This window comes from Theobroma cacao, chromosome 6, assembly GCF_000208745.1.
Source record: "Theobroma cacao cultivar B97-61/B2 chromosome 6, Criollo_cocoa_genome_V2, whole genome shotgun sequence".
Taxonomy (NCBI): domain Eukaryota; kingdom Viridiplantae; phylum Streptophyta; class Magnoliopsida; order Malvales; family Malvaceae; genus Theobroma; species Theobroma cacao.
The window spans coordinates 19,233,457-19,255,618 of NC_030855.1; the positions used below are offsets into that span (position 1 = coordinate 19,233,457).

General features: G+C 35.0%; 4 protein-coding genes across 6 annotated transcripts; 2 read left to right on the forward strand and 2 right to left on the reverse strand.

Annotated features, from left to right (window-relative positions):
* Positions 160–4,385, forward strand: LOC18596134 (glyoxylate/succinic semialdehyde reductase 2, chloroplastic). 2 transcript variants are annotated; one of them, XM_007024416.2, is made up of 12 exons: positions 160–507; positions 1,393–1,471; positions 1,780–1,845; positions 2,396–2,471; positions 2,559–2,614; positions 2,876–2,960; positions 3,100–3,160; positions 3,411–3,463; positions 3,582–3,652; positions 3,737–3,809; positions 3,910–4,014; positions 4,106–4,268. In XM_007024416.2, the coding sequence occupies exons 1-12, from the start codon at positions 303–305 to the stop codon at positions 4,175–4,177; spliced, it is 1,002 nt and encodes a 333-aa protein (XP_007024478.2). In that variant the 5' UTR covers positions 160–302; the 3' UTR covers positions 4,178–4,268. The 2 variants fall into 2 exon arrangements, with proteins under 2 accessions (XP_007024478.2, XP_007024477.2); XM_007024415.2 differs by having other exon boundaries at positions 303–507; positions 4,098–4,385.
* LOC18596135 (transmembrane 9 superfamily member 7) lies at positions 5,330–10,153 on the reverse strand. The gene is made up of 7 exons (XM_007024418.2): positions 9,844–10,153; positions 8,261–8,425; positions 8,027–8,136; positions 7,732–7,840; positions 7,540–7,652; positions 6,927–7,077; positions 5,330–6,843 (listed from the first exon to the last, which is right to left on the reverse strand). Exons 1-7 carry the CDS (start codon positions 9,943–9,945, stop codon positions 5,686–5,688), a joined length of 1,908 nt encoding a protein of 635 aa, XP_007024480.1. The 5' UTR covers positions 9,946–10,153; the 3' UTR covers positions 5,330–5,685.
* LOC18596136 (WD-40 repeat-containing protein MSI4) lies at positions 11,377–18,960 on the reverse strand. 2 transcript variants are annotated; one of them, XM_018122492.1, is made up of 15 exons: positions 18,648–18,960; positions 18,207–18,270; positions 17,638–17,724; positions 17,441–17,503; positions 17,027–17,092; positions 16,804–16,878; positions 16,431–16,506; positions 15,268–15,493; positions 14,984–15,065; positions 13,779–13,852; positions 13,204–13,315; positions 13,005–13,079; positions 12,754–12,833; positions 12,219–12,318; positions 11,377–11,743 (listed from the first exon to the last, which is right to left on the reverse strand). In XM_018122492.1, exons 1-15 carry the CDS (start codon positions 18,890–18,892, stop codon positions 11,645–11,647), a joined length of 1,524 nt encoding a protein of 507 aa, XP_017977981.1. In that variant the 5' UTR covers positions 18,893–18,960; the 3' UTR covers positions 11,377–11,644. The 2 variants fall into 2 exon arrangements, with proteins under 2 accessions (XP_017977981.1, XP_017977982.1); XM_018122493.1 differs by lacking the exons at positions 13,204–13,315; positions 13,779–13,852.
* LOC18596138 (mitotic apparatus protein p62) lies at positions 20,523–21,815 on the forward strand. The gene is made up of 2 exons (XM_007024427.2): positions 20,523–21,030; positions 21,201–21,815. The coding sequence occupies exons 1-2, from the start codon at positions 20,610–20,612 to the stop codon at positions 21,695–21,697; spliced, it is 918 nt and encodes a 305-aa protein (XP_007024489.2). The 5' UTR covers positions 20,523–20,609; the 3' UTR covers positions 21,698–21,815.

Consider the following 22,162-nt stretch of genomic DNA (forward strand, 5'->3'; position numbering starts at 1 on the left):
ATACGGTATTACTATATTTTTCCTTGTGAGGTATTACTACAATCACCGCTCTGAAAAAGAAGAAGAAAACAAACATATTAATTTCAATTGGTAGACGGTTTTTAAAGTTTAAACTACTAATATATCATATAATTCTTATTTTCTACAAGGCAAAGCAAGCGACTGAACAAGGGTCAGCTGAGCCCTAATTCTTTATCGGCTTATCCGAACATTTACAAACAGAAAGGATTGCATGGATGTGCGGGCTTCTGTCATAGCCTCCTATACTTGCATTACATTCCTCCTACTTTAAAAAACGGCTGATGACTTCCACTTTGTTGGTTAAGCCCAACGCCAACTGCTCTTACAACTTCTTATCTTCAACAGTCATGGCATTGTGCTCTACCTTCTGCCCTCGTATTGCTAACAACTTTAGAGTAACACCCATTTCTTCGTTTCCTTCAAAACCCCTGCTTTCTCTTTCTGTCAAGGCTCTCTCTTCTCAGGCCTCTGATGCTTCATCCCAAGGTATTTCTTCTATGGCTATCCCTTTGGTCACGTTTTCTTCTGTTATCTATATTTTTTTTTCGATTCTTCTTTGATGACTGCTTCTTTTTCTACCACAAAAGGAAAGAAAATGACAAAGGCTTCATCCTGAACGTGTTTCCATTCTCTAAGAGCCAGTTGCATTGGGTTTCTCCATTGGTTCAAAAAGTTACAGATAGATCATATAAAATGCATTAAAAATTTGTTGGGTGTCTTCGCAACCAGAAAAAAACGTGAGGGATTATTTGGAAATTGGAATTCATGGATTTGGTAATGGTTGTTCATGGATTAAGTAAGAAAATGGAAATTGGAATTCATGGATTTGGTAATGGAAGTTCATGGATTAAGCAAGGAATATGGCGCTTCCCCTTGTCAGCAGTTTTCTTAGATGGTAACTTTCACTACGTAATTTATGTTGGTCACAATGTTATGGATGTTCAGGCTGTATGCTTGTATTGTTCAGCTATGTTATCAACTTAGCGGGGACCACCAGGGAATTGGGGAGGTAGAGATATATTGAGCACTTAATTGATAGGAGTACCAAAAGATAGAAATGCAGATATTTTTAGCACAATCAGGGCTTACACCTTAAGAGATTAGGCTATTGTTAGGCTGCATTGCTTGGGCCTCTGGAGATGTCATTTGCAAAGTTTTGTGTTTGATTGTTGCGCCAGGATTCCCACTGAATGTGTGCTGTATGATTTCTTGAGTACTGTCATGACAGGTCCTTACATTTGATATTGATTCAAACGTCAGAGGAATAATTATGGTTAACTTGTAAACCATTTTTTATTCTGTATAAGATATGCTGTACAATTGCCACAACCTGCTATCTAACTCATGCAAGGATTATGCTGAATGCAACAGGTAAATTTTCAGGCCAAATCGGTTTTCTGGGTCTTGGAATTATGGGTTCACCAATGGCACAGAATCTCATAAAAGCTGGGTATTGACATGGTTTCTCTACCTAATTAGTACAGAAAGAACAATCAAACTGAAATAAAATTGTCTCATAGGAGATGTTCTTCATTCGCAACAGCTGACTATGGAACTGCAAGATCCTATGTTTGATTTCCTTTTGATCTGATTCTCTCTCTTTCTTTGACACAAATCCTCTAACATCAGTTTGAGTAAAAAAATTTCCTTTGTAATTTCAATATCTTAAGCATCAAAGATGATTCAACTCTTCCAATAAAAAAAGATGATTTAACTCTTAGGTATTTAGAGCTTAATCCTCTAACATGTATGTTGCAGATGTGATGTGACGGTATGGAACAGGACAAAAAGCAAATGTGATCCTTTCATCAGCCTTGGTGCAAAGTGAGATTTCAATATCCCTTCTGTGAAACTAGTTTTCTTAGCACTACAATGTTGTTATGAACTCCTTAAAGTTCGGATCCTTACATATTAACATTCAGTTATACATAGTCTGAGTTAATACTAGGTTAGGCAGACTGGTTATATTCTTGACCGTTGGTAGATGTGCTTACAGGGTAAATTTACGTCACTTAGTAGACAATTGCCACATATTCTTTAGTGGATAAAGTCACAGTCTATGTCTCATATTTTTCTATTCCTGACCTGTTGGCTTTCGGTCTCTTTGTTAATGCAAATACTTGCTCAACGGAAAGAGAGTAAAGAGGACACCTAACTTTATTTAATTCTACTAAAGAAACAAATTGTAAACTTAATCTAGGGGAATTTGCTATGAATTCTATAATTCTTGTGTGAATCTTGCAGCCTTTGTTCTTCATCTGCAAAGCTAGCTTTCTTTTGTTATTGGTGTTTTTGTCCAGAGCTCTTCAAGATAACCAGATTTTAAGGTAAAATTATCACTAAAAGGGTATTTGTTGTTATTTTATTTGTGCAGGTATAGATCCTCTCCCGAGGAAGTAGCTGCCAACTGTGATGTCACATTTGCGATGCTTGCTGACCCTGAAAGCGCAGTGCGTATGTTTCTGTAATAATTTTTATTGTTATTTTGTTTTGCTTGGACTATTAAGATCTGGCAACTCATTGTTGCTTTATACCAGATTGATGTTGCCTGTGGAAAGAATGGAGTTCTGAGTGGCATGGGTCCTGGAAAAGGGTAACATTGCTCCATTGCTCTCATTTAAAAGTTTTTAGCACTATGAAATAGATACCTCCTTATGGCAGTGAGCACCGGACTAGAAGCGTTTAGTGTAACAACATTAAGTTTCAATTGGTACAACAAATTCATCCAACTATTAGTTGTTAATTGGTGATTAAGTAAATAACTAATTATAGTGTCTCTGTCTTCTTTCTTGAATTAGTTGATAGGGTCCCACATGGCGTCTTTGAATTGATGATATTGCATTGGCATTGACAGCTATGTAGACATTTCAACCGTTGATGGTGCCACTTCTAAAATGATCAATGGGCATATCAAAGCAACTGGGGCATTATTTCTAGAGGTAAAGTTACAATCAGGCTTCATTTTCTAAGACCCTTGCCACTCATCCCAAGTACAAATAGATTTGTCATTTGAGTGTGCTTCAGCAATGTGATAATCTTGGAATTTCTGCTAATCAAACTCCATTGCTTCTTTTGCAGGCTCCAGTTTCAGGCTCCAAAAAGCCAGCAGAAGATGGACAGCTGATATTTCTTACTGCAGGTAAGAAAATTTTTGCATCATCTTTTAGTATGCTAAATATGTTGTCTAATCTAATGTGAACTAAATTCCAACAATGTAGCAAGAAATGCTAAAATATTTTCAAAATTTGATTTTCAAGTATTATATCCTCAGTTAGCTTCAGATCTTTTCCTCTTTACTGGTTAATCCGTAGTTTAGAATATAAGCTTTTTAAACCATTGAAATCTGTGTCACATAACATGGTGATGGGGGGACTCAAAATATGTTTCAGGTGACAGATCTCTATATGATTCAGTTGCTCCACTCTTGAACATCTTGGGGAAGGTACTATGTCTTCACACACACACAAAGACTCACACATTCATTCAAACAATATCTCTTAACCCCTGTTAATCCAATTAACCATTACAAGAAAATTCTAATATTTATGTTCCTTCTCCAGTCAAGATTTTACCTTGGGGAGGTTGGAAATGGAGCTGCTATGAAACTCGTTGTTAACATGATCATGGGAAGGTAAGTTCTTCTGCCTTTTAAGTTTGTGCTTTTGGTGTATGTGATAACTATATGATGACAATGCTTTACTTTGGAAACTTGTAGTATGATGGCATCATTTTCTGAAGGATTACTTCTTAGCAAGAAAGTGGGACTTGACCCGAATGTTCTAGTTGAGGTATTCACTAAACTCCACATGCATGAGTTGATTGGATTTGGATGATTGAATGTGGTCTTTGTTTTCTTCCCTTGGTTCGCATTATTTTGTGGTATTGCAGGTGGTCGCACAGGGTGCTATTAGTGCACCAATGTACTCTGTTAAAGGCCCCTCAATGGTTAAATCCCACTATCCCACAGCCTTTCCCTTAAAGCATCAACAGAAGGTTTGTAAGTTACAGAGATAATCAACATTGCAAAGACATATGCTATCATGTATTCATATCATAACAGAAGCTAACGGCAACAGGACCTCAGACTTGCTTTGGGATTAGCAGAATCTGTTTCCCAATCCACTCCAATTGCAGCCGCAGCAAACGAGCTGTATAAGGTTGCAAAGGCATATGGCCTCAGTGATGAGGATTTTTCAGCGGTAATTGAAGCATTGAAGGCTAAATCTGACGACTCGGCCTGACTATATATATATATATGTTATTTTCGTTCATAGGGTCCAGAGCTGATGTAAACTGCACCTTCCCATTGGTGATTTAAACATGCTTTTGATTAGTGATATTTAGGTTAAGCTTTTCTTCCCCTCTTTTCCGCCTTGGCCAAGATTCTTATCCTGTATAATTAGTTTTAAAATAACCAAAATGTTACACTTGGTGAATGTCAACGATCCAAAATATGAGGATCCGTACCCAACCTATTTCTTTACACAAAGTCATGGCAAACACAACATTTAGCCAGACCTTATCAGATTGGCCTCTAGTACCGATAGTATTCCAAAGCAAATAAGAATATCAATGTTTCTGATGCAGCATAAGCAGCCTCTGCCTAGTCTCTTACCCTGCTTCATATGAATTTTCAAAGCCCGGCGGCGACATGGGAATTTAATCATGATGCCACATTAACCGCAAAACCCATCTTCAAAAGCTGTTGATAAAGAAGAAGAAGAAAGAAGAATGTGCAGAGCTCTTGTACTCCTAGTCCTAGGTTTGGGATATCCCACTACCATGCTGGCAAATAGGAATGGCCTCTTCCTGCTTTAAAAATCGGTGTAATTGTACTAATCCTAAGATCAAATAAATTAAACCAGGAATGGAGAGTTGTGAAGACAAAAACCAACTTCACCTCAATAAGTACCAACCACCACGAAATGAGACAAGCATTAGGCCAAAATTTTGCATTATCAAATAGGTTGATAAATTTTGTACAGAATTATCAATTAGACAAAAATAGCTTAGGTTCTCTTCAACATGACAGGAGAAGAAATGGAATAAAGATCAGCTTGAATTACTAAATTGGATGAAACAAAGCCTATGAACATAGAGCATAAACTAGGATAATAATGCACAATGAAAGATAATCATCTAATGTTAAAATGGAAATAAAGAAGTTGAAATGGAGAATGGAAACTGATTCAGGCCCCTTATTCACTGTGTTAAAGCAAACAGTAGTATGTAATGATTTGCGGGACCTAACAATTTAAACTGCATACTACTACTACTACAATGGGATGCAATGCTAGACTCAACCAAGGAGGAACAATTTGGAGTATACTCAAGCCAATTAAGAAGCATTAAAGAATTCACAAATTCCTGATTGTTTTGTTGACAGTGGATATCTAAGTATCAAAATATCTAAAGACTAGATCACAAATGTTACTCCTTGCAGAAACTAGATAAAAGAGTACAGTACATAACTTTTAACAGTGTAGACAAAATAACAGACCAAGCCTACCTAATGAAAAGAGATTGTAGAGACAGTAGGAAATAAAAATTTCCATTGCATATCATTATCCCGAAAAAGTCGACAGCTGAAAAAGTCCATATCATGCTTTCCTCTCTTCCACCCCGTAATTTGCATAGATCTGACCCTCTTTCTACATTCTCATCTCAGTCAATTTTCACAGAGGAGTAGATCTTCCTAACAAACCAGAAGCAAGCATAGAAGCCAATTGTCCCTGTCAGGACAAAGAAGGCATATGAAACAATTACCATGTACCCAAAGTAAAGGATGCCTGAAACCAGCTTTGTGATCTCCAACTTGGTAAAGAAGTAGAAAACTGAGTACAGGAAAAGGTAAAGAGCAGAGGAGCCAGCAGTCAAGTAAGATCTCCACCACCAGTGGTAGTCTTCACTGCACAACTGGAAGTAGCATAGCACAATTGTTATCTCGGCGCAAGTGATTATTAAAATGATGAACACTATGAAAAGGAAGCCAAAGATGTAATAGAACTGATTCAGCCATATTGATGTCAAGATGAAGAACAGCTCAATAAAAACAGCTCCAAATGGAAGAATGCCTCCAATGAGTATAGAGAAGACTGGCTTCATATACCATGCCTGCTCTGGTATCTGCCTGGGAATTTTGTTGGTCTTCACAGGGTCTTCAATGGCTGGCTTTTTGAAACCCAAGTAACTCCCAACAAAGACTAATGGAACTGATATACCAAACCATAAGCAAACAAGAGCAAACATTGTTCCAAACGGGACTGCACCAGAAGATTGCTCTCCCCAAATTAGTGCATTCAGCACAAAGAAGACAGCAAAGAGGATACCTGGAAACATAAATGCAGTTTTTAAAGTATTTCTCTTCCACTCTGTGCCCTTGAACATTTTGTATAGACGTGCTGAGGAGTAACCGGCAAATATTCCCATGAAAACCCACAAGAGAACCATAGCAGTCATTAGCCCTCCACGATTGGAAGGAGATAAAAAGCCCAGCAATGCAAATATCATTGTCACAAGTGTCATTGCCAAGATCTGGACACCTGTACCAACATAAACACAGAGTAAACCGTAATTGATAGGAGCCCTAAAGGCATCTCCATGGACAAGTTTCCATCCTGTTTCTTCCTGAGCCTCGTCTTGGGTTTCCAACTGATTATAGTTTGCAATATCTTTGTATAATGTTCTCATCATGATCATGGCCACCATGCCGGATAGGAAGAGAACAATCATCAGTGAGTTTATAATGGAGAACCAGTGGATCTGATCATCGTTCATCAGAAGGTATGTGTCCCAACGAGAAGCCCATTTGATATCACTCTCCTGAAGAAACCACAAGTTAACCTGTGCATTAGGATATACAATAGAAAAACAATGACAAGAAAGAGAAAGAGCAGGCACTGTACCTTGAAAGTTACATCATATGTGAACACAACCTCCTTGCCTACATCAACTTCTTGTGGAACAGTGCTACCTTGAATTAGATTTTTGGTGTCCTTATTGCATGTCGTTATCTGGGGATTCTTCTCATCCCATTCCTTGTATTCATGATTAATGCTGTTTATAAAAGCCATACATATAAACAATAATGACATAAGTGGGCCACTCATTTGATAACCAACAGAAAATTACCCTGTTCCTAAAATCCTAGTTTCTTATGTTGCATAATGTACAAAAATTTCAACACAGTTTCAGTAATTCTTTCAGCATCTTTCAAAAAGGGCAACACAAATTGCTACTTTAACCATATTTTGAATAAATTGAAGAACAGTAACTCTTTAAGCACATAAAAAAAATCTGAAGTAGTAGATAACTTCCAGTGACTATATTTACTTAGAATACCATTATGATGAGTTTAACCCTGTTCCCCTCTAAGGCCAGATAAGGAAATTGAAGAGGATTAAGTTGCAACAATGCTTCATAATCCAAATCCACAAAAGCTACTAATAAACAGAGTTTAATTAAGTGTCAAAACAAATGCAAAAAGACAAAAAGAGAGTCATGAAATTGGAAGAAAACCTGTTTGGGGTAACCTCAAATCCAACAATTCGAGCAGCATCAGTTTCAGTGTCCCTGTGAAACATGACCCTGAAGCTCAAGTGGTTGTTGATAAAATACTTCTCCTCCTTGCTCTGCAAAGGCATATAAATTATTAAGATAAATAAGAAACACATAAAACTTCCAACACAATACTAGCTTCCTAAAGCTTACCCCAGCATAATTCCCCTTGAATCCAACACGGAAACCATGTTCATATGTTGTTGACTGACTTCCATCTCTCCTTTGTCTAAGAACAGCGACTGGAAGATTGTCAAGAATCCTGTGCATCAACTCCATATAATTCAGTATAAACATGCACCACCAGTTTACGAGCAGCAAAAGGAGAAAGAGGAGAGTCGCAGGAAACAACATTTAAAAGCAATAGAGGTAAAAATCACATAAAACATCTCCATAAAGAAAAAGGAGCAAGGAAACATGAATCTTTGGCATTATATTTGTTACTTACATATTAACTCGATATTCATCATCAATTTTTTCCTTGAAATTCTTTGCAGATTCAGCATCAAGTTTTTTTCGACAGACTGCTTTACAAGGCTGATCCTCCCTCATATCAAACTGGGGCAAAACACATGATAAACAATTAGGTAAGAATTGCAGAAACTACCTATAAACCCTTCATAAAATTCTACTTGTTGCCAACAGCAAGTAAATTACGCTAAGAAAGGTAACAGATGCTCACGGTGTAGATGGAATTCTCTATGCGGTCACCACGTAGCACCTCCCCCAAATTTTCAGCACTGTTAACAATCTTGGATGGCTTACAGTAGTTTAAGTAGTAATAATCATATGGAAGTTGTGTCTTTGTAGATGACAATTTGTTCACTTTTACAGAAAGGGGATTGCCCTGTTCAGAATCAGAAAAAAGGACAGTTTAAGACACAATATTACAAACAATAAAGGACATGAAACCATTACAAAAAATATCTTCACCATAATTCAGAATTGGACAATAATAATCTGAATATACCCTCCACATGCCCCCTGCCCCCAAAATCAGAAAAGGGAAAAAATGTTTCAAGCAAAGTAATATGTGACCTTGAGGAAAATGCAAGTCTATTAGTGCAATGCAAATCAGCACTGACATATTTACCAACTTTAAATTGTACAAACAGATATCCCAAGCACCATGTGACTTTTCCATTCCATGCATATGCTCTTATATTTTCAAGCCTATAGTCAGTGATCCCTTGGAACTTGAAGAACTATTGTAATCTCTTCATAGTTTTTGATAAAAGGAAATAAGGTGAAAGCGATCACATCCTTAACTTTAAAAGATATTATGAAACACAAAAAGTAAGATCTAGACAAAGAATGAAGTAGCTTTTATTTCCTCATATCGGTGATCATTACCATTGCAACTGAGAGCTCTATCACCCCCTCTCATGACCCCACACCAAATGCCCCCCTAAGATCAAAATGATAAGCTATAAGCAATCAAGAATAATCATGCATCAGAGTAAACTAGTATTATGAATCCAAAGCTAAATTCCTTTAGGAGTTGCTATTCACGTTGCACAATCAGGAGACATGGTGCTTATTTGGGCATCATACAATATGGAAGCCAAATATGAAGATTGAGCTAGCATAATAATTATTGATTTAAACATAAACTTCTTGAAAGAAAGTGTGGTTCTAAGCCAAGATAAGTTAATTCAGATTCATATTTTGCAAAAGGCAATAGATCTCTCATTCATGCTTATACTTTCCTCTTCTTACTTGCATTGTTAATTTAAAAAAAAAAAACTGATACAGTAGCAAAATCTCTTGCCAAAAAACATTACAAGTGGGCAATCTGCCTTACATTTATAATACTCCATCATTTGTTAAACAATATATGATTCTCTCAGCATTAAGATTCCAAAAATAACAAATAGGGTTAGCAAATATTGATTTTCTCTGTAATTTCACTTTAATCTTTAAAAAAAAAAAAAACTCAGGCATACTCAACTGAATAATCTATTTTCAGCTTACACTATTACTAGTCCACCATTTTAGAATCGAAATCCAGAACAAGCAAGGCAATTACCACTAAAACAAAAATCAAATAAAAAAAATCAAAACCCAAAAGGAGACAGAACAGAACTACAGATCTAAAAGAATGAAACAGTAACACATCAGATCAAACCATTAAAACCCTAGATCCAACCCCTATCTCCATCAACAAAAACAAAACTCAACCAGAAATCAACAAAAACATTAAAGATAAGACGAGCAAAGATAAACCCCGAGAGAGAGAGAGAGAGAGAGAGAGAAAGAGGGTACCATTTGGAAATCGCGCGGGGCGACACCAGGGAGGTAGAAGGAGTGAGCAGTGGATAGCAGCAGCAGAAAAGCGAAGAAGAGAGTTTTCCTCTTCGTTCCCATCTTCTCCTCTTCTTTCTTCTTCGATTGGTCTGGTCACTGCTTCTAGAGAGATTGGGAAAAAGAAAGAGAGGGAGAGACAGAGAAAGAGAAAGACAGAGAGAGAAGAGTTGAAAGAGTTGGGATGGATAATATAAGCCTTTGGAAAATGGTCAGGGAAGCAAGCAGAGTACTCTACTAAACTACACAGAGCTTCTGCCTATTAGTTTTTTTTTTTTCGTTTTCTTATTTTGGGTTTTGCGAACCCGACATTTTATATATTTATTTTTAAGTTTTAAGTTTAACCCTCCAACAAAAAAAAAAAAAAGGACAAGCTTTCAATTTTCAATTAGAAAACTTGATAATTACCAATTTCTTTTCTTTTTTGCCTGACTGTTACTTTTTTTTTTTATTTCCTTAGTCAAAATAATTTGGTCTAGATTATAGTATGCTTTAATCCTGCAAGGAAATGAAATCTCTTAACTTTGATTATTCTTCATTTTTTAACAATATTTTGAAGCTAAGCATGCAATGATTTTGCCATGTTTTATCGGCAAGACAATGATGCGTGTCTTTTAACTCAAGTCCTTTGTTATCATTTTTAAGAAATTTATTATTGTAAATTTTTTTAGTAGCCCGTGAATTTATTTTCATGAGAATAGTAATATGTACTTTGTAATCATATATAAAGTAATAATAATAATATTACTTGACTAAATTAAATAAAATTAAAATATCTTATAATTGAATTCAAATAGTAAAATTATTATCTGNTTTTAATTAATTAATTTTTAATTAATACATATATATATATATATATTAATTTTATGTTTAATAGATAATAACAAAAATATTCAAATACAAATTCGAATAACAATTTTAAAATTTAATCAAACATTTAAAAAACTCAAATATCCTATCTAAAAATAACTAAAAAAATATTAAATATCCTAATCATTGACATCTTTATTCATGGCGTGACCCTTTAAGTAGCTGGAGAAATGGTTTCCTAATTCATGATATGCCGCTCTCCTAAAATATTAGAATGGACGAGTAAACAAACGATTAAAAAAAATGATCAGAGGCATTTTATACTTCTAAAGTTGGGAGCGCTTAAATTCCCTTCAAAACCCAGCAACGATGAAATTCCCATTCGAGAACTGGAATTGAAGCGAACAGTGGTCCATATATATATCCTTGCATACGTTTTTCAGCAGTGTAAGCCCAGCCAACCGTGGGCCATCACCGCTTTCAAGTTCCAACAATCCTCCCTAGGAAAAGCACCGCCTTAAATGTACACCTATCAAACTCCATACCTAAAACCCACGTTCAATTCAAACATTGAATCATTAATTAATGCATAATTTTTTTATTTAAAAAAATAAAATTCGAATCTCTTTCCTTCAAATAAAAAAAAAAAAAACCCTCTATAACTAAAACCCTTGCTATCAGCACTAGTTAAAATTCATACTATTCAAACTTGTAAATTGAGTATGGTGTTGATCACAGAAAGATGTTAACACGTGTCATTAGAACAATCATTAACATTGAAAAACGAAGAGAAAAAGTAGGTGACAAGCAAGGTTTAAGAGGGCCTACCAACCAACCAAGTATTATCCATTACCATTCGTACCTCAAATTTGTTTTCCCTACACAAGAAAGGATGGTTCTCAAGCAACAGATCTAGTTTCAGAAACTTAGGACTAAAGAACATCGAGCTTCACTAATTTTTTTCACATGCCAGGATGTGAGATTTAAACTTGTCCAGCTCAGCTAGGACCTCCTCCGCAGGACGATAAATCAAATCAATCATCCGCCACATCTGCACCAAAACATCACTTGGTTCAGTCACGTTTGTATGTTTTAAGCATCCAAATTTTTTCTCTTCTTTAGGAGGGAAGCATCAGATCTCTACAGTGGTTATATAAAACAATATAAATCTATCTATGACTAGGACTCCATTTAATTTGTACCTTTCTACTATATCTCCAATAAGGGCCACGTCCTATATGGACAAAGTAGTGCCATTGCACCAACCTGTTCCATATGATGCAGCATATTGTACATGGTGTTGGGGCAAAGGAGGTGATGAGATACTAAATACTAAATCTTTACTGTAAATTACGCTGCTGAGCTCCAGTTTCAATAATTTTCCCATGTTAGTATATCTTAATCCGTCGGTAGCAAAACAGAACACAAAGAAACAAGTAATAAAAGATTGAAGAACCACCTAAAGCCGCAATAATGTAATAGCGAAAGTCCATTTGTAAATATTAAACGGAAATAAGTTTAATTACCTGTAGAGTACCACCACCATTAGTGCTTTCACAATCATCCGACACACTGACAATTGTCCATGGATCAGATGCATTCCAGTGAAAGTCAACAACCTTGTCTCTGTACACATATATACAACTTAATCACCCAATGTTGAAATGTTTCTTTTAAAAGATTACGTTGACAGCAGAGTTCACTGTTCAAAGACTATGCAAGTTTACCATCTTCAAATGAACCACAGGAAATTAAGACTGACGATTCCAATACACCATCTAAAATTTAAAATTGTACATTATGGGGGGAGGGGATCATACAAAGGCATAATTCCCGTTTTTTATCATCATACACATAAAAATCTAACCTATTTGTTAAGTGCAACAAGAAACACGAAAAGGCATTGAAACACTAGAACATAATCAACAGGCCATCTGGTAAAAATATTTGTATGCAGCATACAGATGTCCCCTATGGCATATCTCAAACATAGATACATTAGAAATATCAGGATTTCCAGAGAGTGATTCTTAACTTAGGAAAGAATATAGAGCTCTATACCTATGCCCAGCATGCTGAAAGAATAAGCCAGGAGGAGCATTTGCTGCCCTGGATCCAGCAGTATCTTGCTTTTTCCCAATCTGAAAAACAACTTTGTCATACATGCAGTAGCAGAAATATATATATCAAAAGATTTTCCAACTAGATTTCTTGATTCTTCAGTTTCTTAGCTCTAATCTGTCCTATTTTCTATAAAATGAGAGAAAGAGAGGAAGAGCACAGTTGTCTTGAAGAAGTGTTTAACTTCACACCTTCTCATGATCCCAGATATTTAATATCCCATCCTCAGCAGAACTTCCAAAGACTGATGACTTGTCTGGGGACCACTGCAAAGACAAGAATATTTTTGTCATAACATGAACATCTAAAAGCATTCCCTTTTATTAATACATAACAGAGAACATTTGAGATTTGGAGCTAAGCAAGTCTGCTAGAAAGTTTCCTTGGCACCTGTACACAAAGGACAGCAGCACTGTGACCCTCAAATTTATGAACAGGTGATCCAATTCCACCCGAAGTGAGGTTTCGACGGTCAAACATGTGAACAGTATTATCAGCAGACCTAATAAATGCAGACTAAATTAAAAGCCAATGATATATACATATACATATATACATACATATACATATATACATATATATACATATACATATACATATACATACATATATATATATACATATACATATACATATATATACATATACATACATATATATATATATATATATATATATATATATATAGTGGTTCATAAAGATACGGGATGTAAAATGTNAGATACATATATACATACATATAATATATACATATATATAACATATACATATACATATACATACATATATTATGTATATGTATATGTATATATATACATATACATACATATATATATATATATATATATATATATATATATAGTGGTTCATAAAGATACGGGATGTAAAATGTAAAAGTTGACCAGAACATCCCACATTGCGACCTAATAGAGAATACAAGTGTAATGTCTAAGAGAACTATATACCCTGTCAAAATGAGATTTACATCATGAGGATTCCAATCAACACAATGAAGATCAGCATTATGAGCTTTCTCAACCTGCTCATACCCCCAAAGAAAAAAAGAAACAATTTATAAGAAAGAAAAAACTACAACCATCTACAAGGAAATTTCAAATTGTCAAAGAAGTATTGAGACTTTGAGAAGAATGCAGGAGAAGTGCACAAGACAGCAAACAAAAAGGCAATGCGATAAAGAGGATATTTGAAGAGAACATAAATAATGATTTTAAGATGTAGATATTTGTGCATCAAACCGTGTATAACATGCATTTTCCTTTCCTCTATACTGCACTACTTTAAAATTTAAAAAAATGCTAAATGTACCCCTTTACCACAAGCAATGCCTAGCAACCCTTGGTGGCAGCCTTCACTAGGACCAAAACACCATTCCCTTCACTGTTACTGACATATTTGGTAAACAGCAGTCCTCACCACTCGAAGGGGCTTTTTGTCCAGTAATCAAGATGGCAAGGGTTTGAAGATATAGCCACTGAACATTTAAGCATGATAAAGAATGACATCTATAAGGCTATAACACATCATGGGTCACTAATATCCAGTGGCGGAGGCAGAGGGGTGGCAGAGGTGGCGGCAGCCACCCCTCAGTTTTTTTTTTTTTTAATGTGTATAAAATAGCAAATGTATAGCTTTGCCACCCCCTAAACTTATAAAACATATTGGTTTGGAATAGTGGTAAGTCTTTTTGCTAAATTTTAAAGGAGTTAGGCTCAGTCCCTTCTAAGCCTAAATTTTAGAAATTTTTCTTTCACTTTTTTTAGAATTATTTTTTATCCTTTTTTTCTTTTTTCCTTTTCTTTTTTTTCTTGGGTTCAAAGCTTGTTTTCTCTTTTTTTTTTTCTTTTCGTTCTAGAATTATTTAAGAAAAAGATTACCAACACCATTGACATGGATTTAGTTTTTTTTTTCTATTTTACTTCTTTTTTTTCTTAAGGTTTAAAACTTATATGTAAATTGTTAATGAAATTTTATGTTATAATTTAATTTTTTTCAAAAATGATTAATGACATCATTGACCCGATCCATGACCTTGATTGCTCTTTAGCCACCCCTCGTACAAAATCTTGGATCCGCCACTGCTAATATCCACTAAAAGTTTTCTCATCAAAGGCAGACCGCTGATGTGATTTATACAAAGAAGAATTCAAACCTTGACAGCTGGAGTGACGCCGGCTCTTGCATCCCATAATATAAGACAAGAATCATCACCTACACTGCAGAATTCCTGAGTGCTAAACACAAGTAAATCAGAGAAAGGACTCCTCGTAAATTTTTTGTATAGTTAAAAGGATGCAGGAAAGATCTACAGATGACATCGAATAAACTTTAGGTAATAAATTTTTGAAAAAAATGACACATCTTGCATCGACAACTGCGTCACGTAAATCATGAAGTAACAATAATTCAAACCATGACAGTGATCAAGCCAGTTACCTCGACGGGCAGAATTGTACATCTTCAACAGTATCCTCATGGCCCTGGTAGATACCTCGTGGCCCAATGACAGGGCCATCCACAGGTTTATCATTATTCCCACCACCCTTAGAGGCATGTTTTGTACTTGTGCCAGTAGATCCTGGAGACTTTGTGGGCCCTGGCTCCATGGCAAGAGTAGAGATCTGATCATGAATGCTCCACAAAACCACTGACTTGTCCTTGCCTGCCAGTAACTCTCCTTGGTCAGAAGGATTATTTGAGATGAAAACCAAAATGTAACAGACAAAGAGGAAAATAATTGATTAAGTTTCCAGCACATGGAACAATAGTATATTATTTAAATTTTCCAGAAGGAGTCCTGCATGCAGGCATCCATTAAAGAATATACCTATAGTGCCAACTTTTTCCAGTTTCTCCAAGGTAATTGGAATAAGCTGACTGTATTGCAAACGTACAAGCTGCATGTATACTCCATTTGCCTCAAGAAGTTTAAAAATCAGACAAAACCAATAGAACATAAGACAGACTGTCTGACCATCCACTTTGGAAGGGAGAAAAAAACAATCCCTCATGATGGTAGTGCCCCTCAACGAACCAACACATAATAAGAATTGACTACTGGAGTGCCACAATTCACTATACCAAAAACTACACTTCAAGTCGATAACATGTTTCCAAAGACTCTGAGTAAAATCACCACAATTACCACAAGACTAAGCCTTGGTTTAAGACCATAAGCTGTCTCACCCCAATGGCCACCAAAAGCTAAGAGACAGCAAAAGTCATATTGTCAATCACATATCCAGAGAAGAAAATGCATTAAATATACCCGGTAAATATTATGTTTATATCCAATTTAACAAGCATATTTCTAAAAGTTCTTTTTTCTGGAAAAGCATATTATTTTTAAAAGTCAAAAGAAAAATCTTGTTTCATTACAGTAGCAGTTGCATCAAAGATAGTTTCTTATTTTGACAAATACTGTAAGAAGAATAAATGTGAACATATGACAACTACATCACTCAGTAATACTTGAATAATAATAGTAAATATGCAGAGCAACATGCATATGCACCCTATGTTATCTAACTATGGCCTAGCCAAGAATTACGTTATACAAAGATTTTAAAAGTCCATGAATGTAAGAAAATGATTCCAACCTCCAGATAGCACAAAGGGTTCAGTTGGGCACATAGCAAGAGCAAATTCAGCATCATCCTGATGTCCAGTCAATATCTGTAAGATAGTAGATTCTAAGTTAAAGACAACCTGATGACAAGAACATGAAATGAAATTTCCATCTAGCAGAAGCTACTATTATAATTTTCTGAAGGTCTGTAAGTAAAAGTTTTAATGTAATTTATGCAATCATGAAATGTGCAGATATTTTTTCTTTTTGGATAATTAAACAAGCAGATTGGCTTGATTGTTACGGGTAAGTATACAGATATAGTCACAAAATTTTCAAATGAAAATTAAAGACAAAAAGGCATTGATAAAAATATCAAAAACTTAATTCCCTTCAGCACACACCAGATCTGGGCGAGAATCTGTAGCTCCCAGCACAGCATGACGATTTGGTTGGGCCTCTAAATCCCAAATGAGGACCTATGTCGAAAATTCAAACTACTCAGTCCACATTGAGCATCAATGGCTTATACGTTTCAAATACAACAAAAACAAACATAAGTTAGACATCTTTGCATCCTTAGTTTTCTTTATCTGAAAGAGAAAGACGAAAGTAATAAATGCTTACATCAGGACTATCAGTGTGTGTTGCCACTATCTTGCTGTTCTGTGGAAGTTCTCTGATTCTATTCACCTGCAAAATGACAATCATAGCATGCTAAATGACTCCAACAGATTCCTTCAAAATTCCATTGGAGTTACAAGAAAGTTTCATCATTTAGAGAATCATAAAGAAAGGTTTCATATAACTTAATAGATAAATGACTTTCTCCTGTGTATTAAGTTATATCAGAAGTTCTTTGAATAAACCCTGTCCTTTCTAGAAAGCAATCTATTTTTTCTCCATTTTTATTTCAGTAATTAAAAACTACTCCATGGAGGCACCATCTTAATGAAAACTTAGTTTTTATCAGATCAATAAACTACCAGAGCAACTAATTAGTTAAGTTTAAAACAAGGGGAGAATGGGAGTCACAAATACCTCGCCAGGGTGTATAATAGTTTTATATTTCTTCACAAAGGGAGAGCGTGCTTCTTCATTGAACTGCAAATCAAGCAAGAAACGAGTACCACAGCAATTCCAATAATTTAGACAAAATCCAGATAAAAATTTTGATTATAAAGGAAAGCATATGAGCTAAATAGGGAAAAAGGAAATAGTATTATAAATCATATCACCTGAGAAATGTGCTCTGCAGCTGCAACCCTAGGTTTAACAACCTCACAGTTCGCTATTACAAGTGTGTTTGGAACACTTCCATCAGTCTGGTTTTAGACACAAATGAAACTTGAGCAACCAGGATGAATCAAAAAACAAGCAAAAGAATGTCGAGAGTCAATCAGAACAAACGACCGTTCTCTAAAGTAGATTGGTATGTATAAAGCCAAATAAAAAAACACCATAAGTTCACACTTCTTTCTCACGCATGGAAAAATTTCAAAAACACAATAATGTTTTATGTCTGCAGCTTTACCCGTTGTGAAGGCCAACGTGGAAGTAAGTTACCAGGCTCACTCAAATCCAACAGCAAGAAGAAGCAAAACAAAAATTAATGGGGTTTCCCAGTAAACTCCTCTCATTTACTAGAATTAATGTACAAAGAGCAACTCAATAACCACCTTCGAATAACAAGTTTCCCGTTCAAATGTAGCACTAAGGGTAACTGCCTTTTTCTTCTGTTAGATATAAACATAGTAGTAGAACAATAAGGATCCAATTTCAAATTCTTCCACAAACAGCGACTTGCCTGTTCTGAAAGGTAAAGACGCTGGCGATTCTTGTAAGTAGCTTGCTCTAGTTGCGGGCCCCACCTAAAATCAGAAAACTACAAAATATAACTGCCACTCCTTTTCCAGTTTGATGGTTGAAACTCTGTAACTTAAAAGAGTTGCATATTCATCGCCATTTTCCATACACAAAAAATTACTAATTATAACAGTATCAAATTTAATAAAAAAGACATTAAATGCGCCTGAAAAAAACCAAAAACAGAAATATAAAATCCAAAACAACAGCAAACATTTGGTACATTGCAAAAATTATTTATTTTCCCTTTTAGCTCTTTCCTTCATTTTCTCAGAAACCAAACACATTATCAAAAATTCTTAAAGTCGAAGCCCTAGAGAGGCGGGAGGAGAGAGAGAGAGAGAGAGAGAGAGAGAGAGTGTGAGTGTGTGTGTATACGGACCGGCAAGAGAGAGAAGGCCAAACGAGGTTGTGATTAGCGAGCCAATCGTAGAGGACAGGCACCAGAGACTTCCATTGAGTGTATCTCTCCTCCACTGATCTCCCTTTCTCAGCCTCCATTTTTTTCCCTACCCTTTCCCTTCTTCTAGTTTCTCTCTCCTCCCTCTCTTTGTTTTTCTTTTTGCCTTTGTTTTCTTTATGTCTAATAAATTTTCCCGCCTCCGCCGATTTTCTTGGGTTTTGCATAGAGTTGAGTCGCGTTCCCGTGTCCCCGTGAGGAGAGACCTGTCATTATGGACTCGTTTTGATTCAGCCGTACTGATCAACTAGCCATGGTACGGCAGACAAGAAAAATAGGTAATATTTTGAATTTAATTTTTATATTATAGAATATATATGTATACATTATCCTGATAAAAAGACGAAAATTTTATTTTTAAAACATTTTATGTATAATTCAAATAACAGAAAATATTTTTAACTGTTTATTTAAATAATTTAAAATATTAAATTTTTTTATAACATATTTTACACAAAAAATTTTACTTAATAAATTATTTTTTAATTACCCAGCGAACCCTTAGTATAATTATAACACTCTCCAATAAATTTAAGGTGGTATGGAATATGAGTTTTTAGCAATGATATTAGTAATTTGATTTGAAGAAAACATGAAAGTAAAATGAAGAGTCCCTCGAGTGACATGATGATGTACAAAATAATAATTAATTTTAATATATTTGGTGTGCTCATGAAACACATGATTTGTAAGCAATTTGGACAGCTCTCTGAACATCAATGTGAAGGGCAATGACAGAAGATTGGGCGATGCATGTATCCTCCAATATTAAACAAAACCAAAGTCATTTTGAAGTAGCATATGTAAAAGCATGATATTCAGACTCAATGCTAGAATGGGTAGGTATAGCGTACTTCTTACTTCAAAATAATGTGAGAAACATCCAAAAGAAATAATACTTGGTGGTTGAGGGAGGATTTGCAAGATAACTAAAAAAATGAGATGTATAGAAAGCAATTATAAGTCGACCGACTAAATGAAAGACATTAATAATATCAAGCAAGCCACTTTGAGATAGACTGGACTCTCAAATAATGGACGAAATAAAGTAACATTTGTAAAAGGAATATTGTCATTTTGAATAAGTTTAATATTAGGGTGACATTTGGTATTTTACAATTAAATATGATTATAAGTAATGTAATTACAATTAATATGATTGAGAGAAGATAACATTGTAATATTTGGTATATAAATAAAGTAATAATTAAAATATAAGACAAACAATATTACAACATTTAGTTTATAAGTACTTAACTAAGAATATAATATAAATTTATAAAATTACTTTTATTTATTAAAATATAAGTTTAACATACTTACATTTTTTATTATTAATTTTTATATAATATTATATATATTTTTTAATGTCATATATTATTTATTTTCATACTTAATATAATTATTTATGTTATATATTTTATTTTAAAAATAATATAAATTTTATTAACAGTTATCATCCGTCATCAAATAAAAAATACTACGAAAAGTAACAAGGAGATATTTTTTGAAATTTATATATATAAAAAATTATAATATTTTTAAAATATTTTTAATAAAGTAATAAAATAAAAATATTTTTAATAATATTACGAAATGTAATATAATATAATTACATCGTAATCAGTGATTTGTTGAATTTAATTGAGTACGCTACAAAGAATGTATGTGCCCTCATTCCCCTTGATTCCGATGAGTTTTTGCTATTAGTATTAATTAATTATTATTATTTAAAGAGTCATTCGTTGGTGGGAAGAAAAAGAGCAAATGAAACGGTGCCGTCTTTATAGCGGCGCTAAGCGCCTAGACCAAAATTAAAGATCCAAATGTTCATTTCAAAATTCAATCGACCAAACCGTTGTTAAAAGAGCAGGGAAAAAGGTGATGGAAATCGAAGGAGCAAATGGTTCAAAATTGGCGCTAAAGTATGGTTTCAAGACCGTATTCGGAAGAGGCTCAGGGTTCAACACCAGCGACCGGACCGTGTCTCGCCATCACGTTTTACTTGAGCTCGGAACTCCGGTAGACAAAAAAGGCGAGACCCAAAAGGAGCCTAGGGTTTCATTCGAAGTTACAGGCAAGAACCCGGTTTGGGTACGTAGCAGAAAAAACGGAGCGATTAAGGTTTTTAAAAATTCCGACAAAGATGAGCTGGCAGATGGCGATTGGCTCTGCGTTTCGAGTCGAATCCCTGTTTGGTTTGTCTTGAAGAAGAGTGAAGAAAATGGAAAAGAAGAAGAAGGAGATTTAGGGAGTGAGAGTGGAGCAGAGATTGTTGATATAGAAGATATTGACCCTGTTAAAGGTAAGAATGACTTTTTCTTTGTTAAGTTCGTTAGATTTAGTTTGAGTTCGATCACTGAGAAAAGAAAATCCAGGAAGATTAATTTTAATCATCTTTCATTTGAACTGTTTATAACTTTCATATTTGGCAAATTTATTTTTTCTAGTTGTATAATAAAGTGGTAAATGCAGAATTTGGCTTTCTCGTAATGGGGCATGAGTTTGATCAATATCCGAATGAAAGCATCCGTAATATAAAGAATTGGGACTGGTTCCTTGAGGAATCCGGAAAAGATAGTGAGGATGATGATGAAGCTGGTGGAGAAAGGAGGAGGGGACGTAAGGGGAGCAAGAGAAGGAAAGGAGACAATGATGACGACTGGACTGGTGAGAGTGAGGATGATAAGGATGTTAACGCGAAAGGAAGAAAGGTTCAGAGAGCAGTTTATTCTACGAGATCAAAGGAACGTGACAAATCAAAGAAGGATAGTGGTGGAAAAAATAGAAGTTCTGTGCGGAAGAAATCTGTTTCTGCAGGGGAAGGAAACGGTGCAGATGAAGATGATGAAACACTTGGAGGGTTTATTGTGGAGGATGATGATGCAGAATTAGAAGAAGAAAGCGAATTGGATGAAGAAGAGGAGGAAGATTTTGATGATGAAGATGAGGACAACGAGGATGATGAGTAAGTAGACAGCTTTCCCATTTAACCTGTTTTAACTAGCATGACATCCAAGTTAAGAGTGGCTGTCTTGTCTGCAAACATGGGGTGAAGAACAATGAGTATGCAACAAGTGTTGTAGTTTATTTCTTGAATCTTTTGTAAGGCTAATTTCAATGAGTTATATATATATATATATATATATATATATATATATATATATATTTTGTGATATATATAGTCCATAGGCTATTCGGTTTGTTTCTTTTAGTAGTTACCTGATGAATGCTATGAGCTGCATCCGAGGAATATGCCTTAAAGGCTTTGACAAAGGAGGTGAAGATGCCTCAGCTTTTTTGGCAACTTGCATATTTCTGATGTAGAAATGCTTGCTAATCTCATTTCCGGGAAGGAATATCTGTCGGGGGCATTCAAATTTCAAACTGCTATGAAACTTAAAACCTTGTGATCTGTTTGGGTTAGGATGGCATGG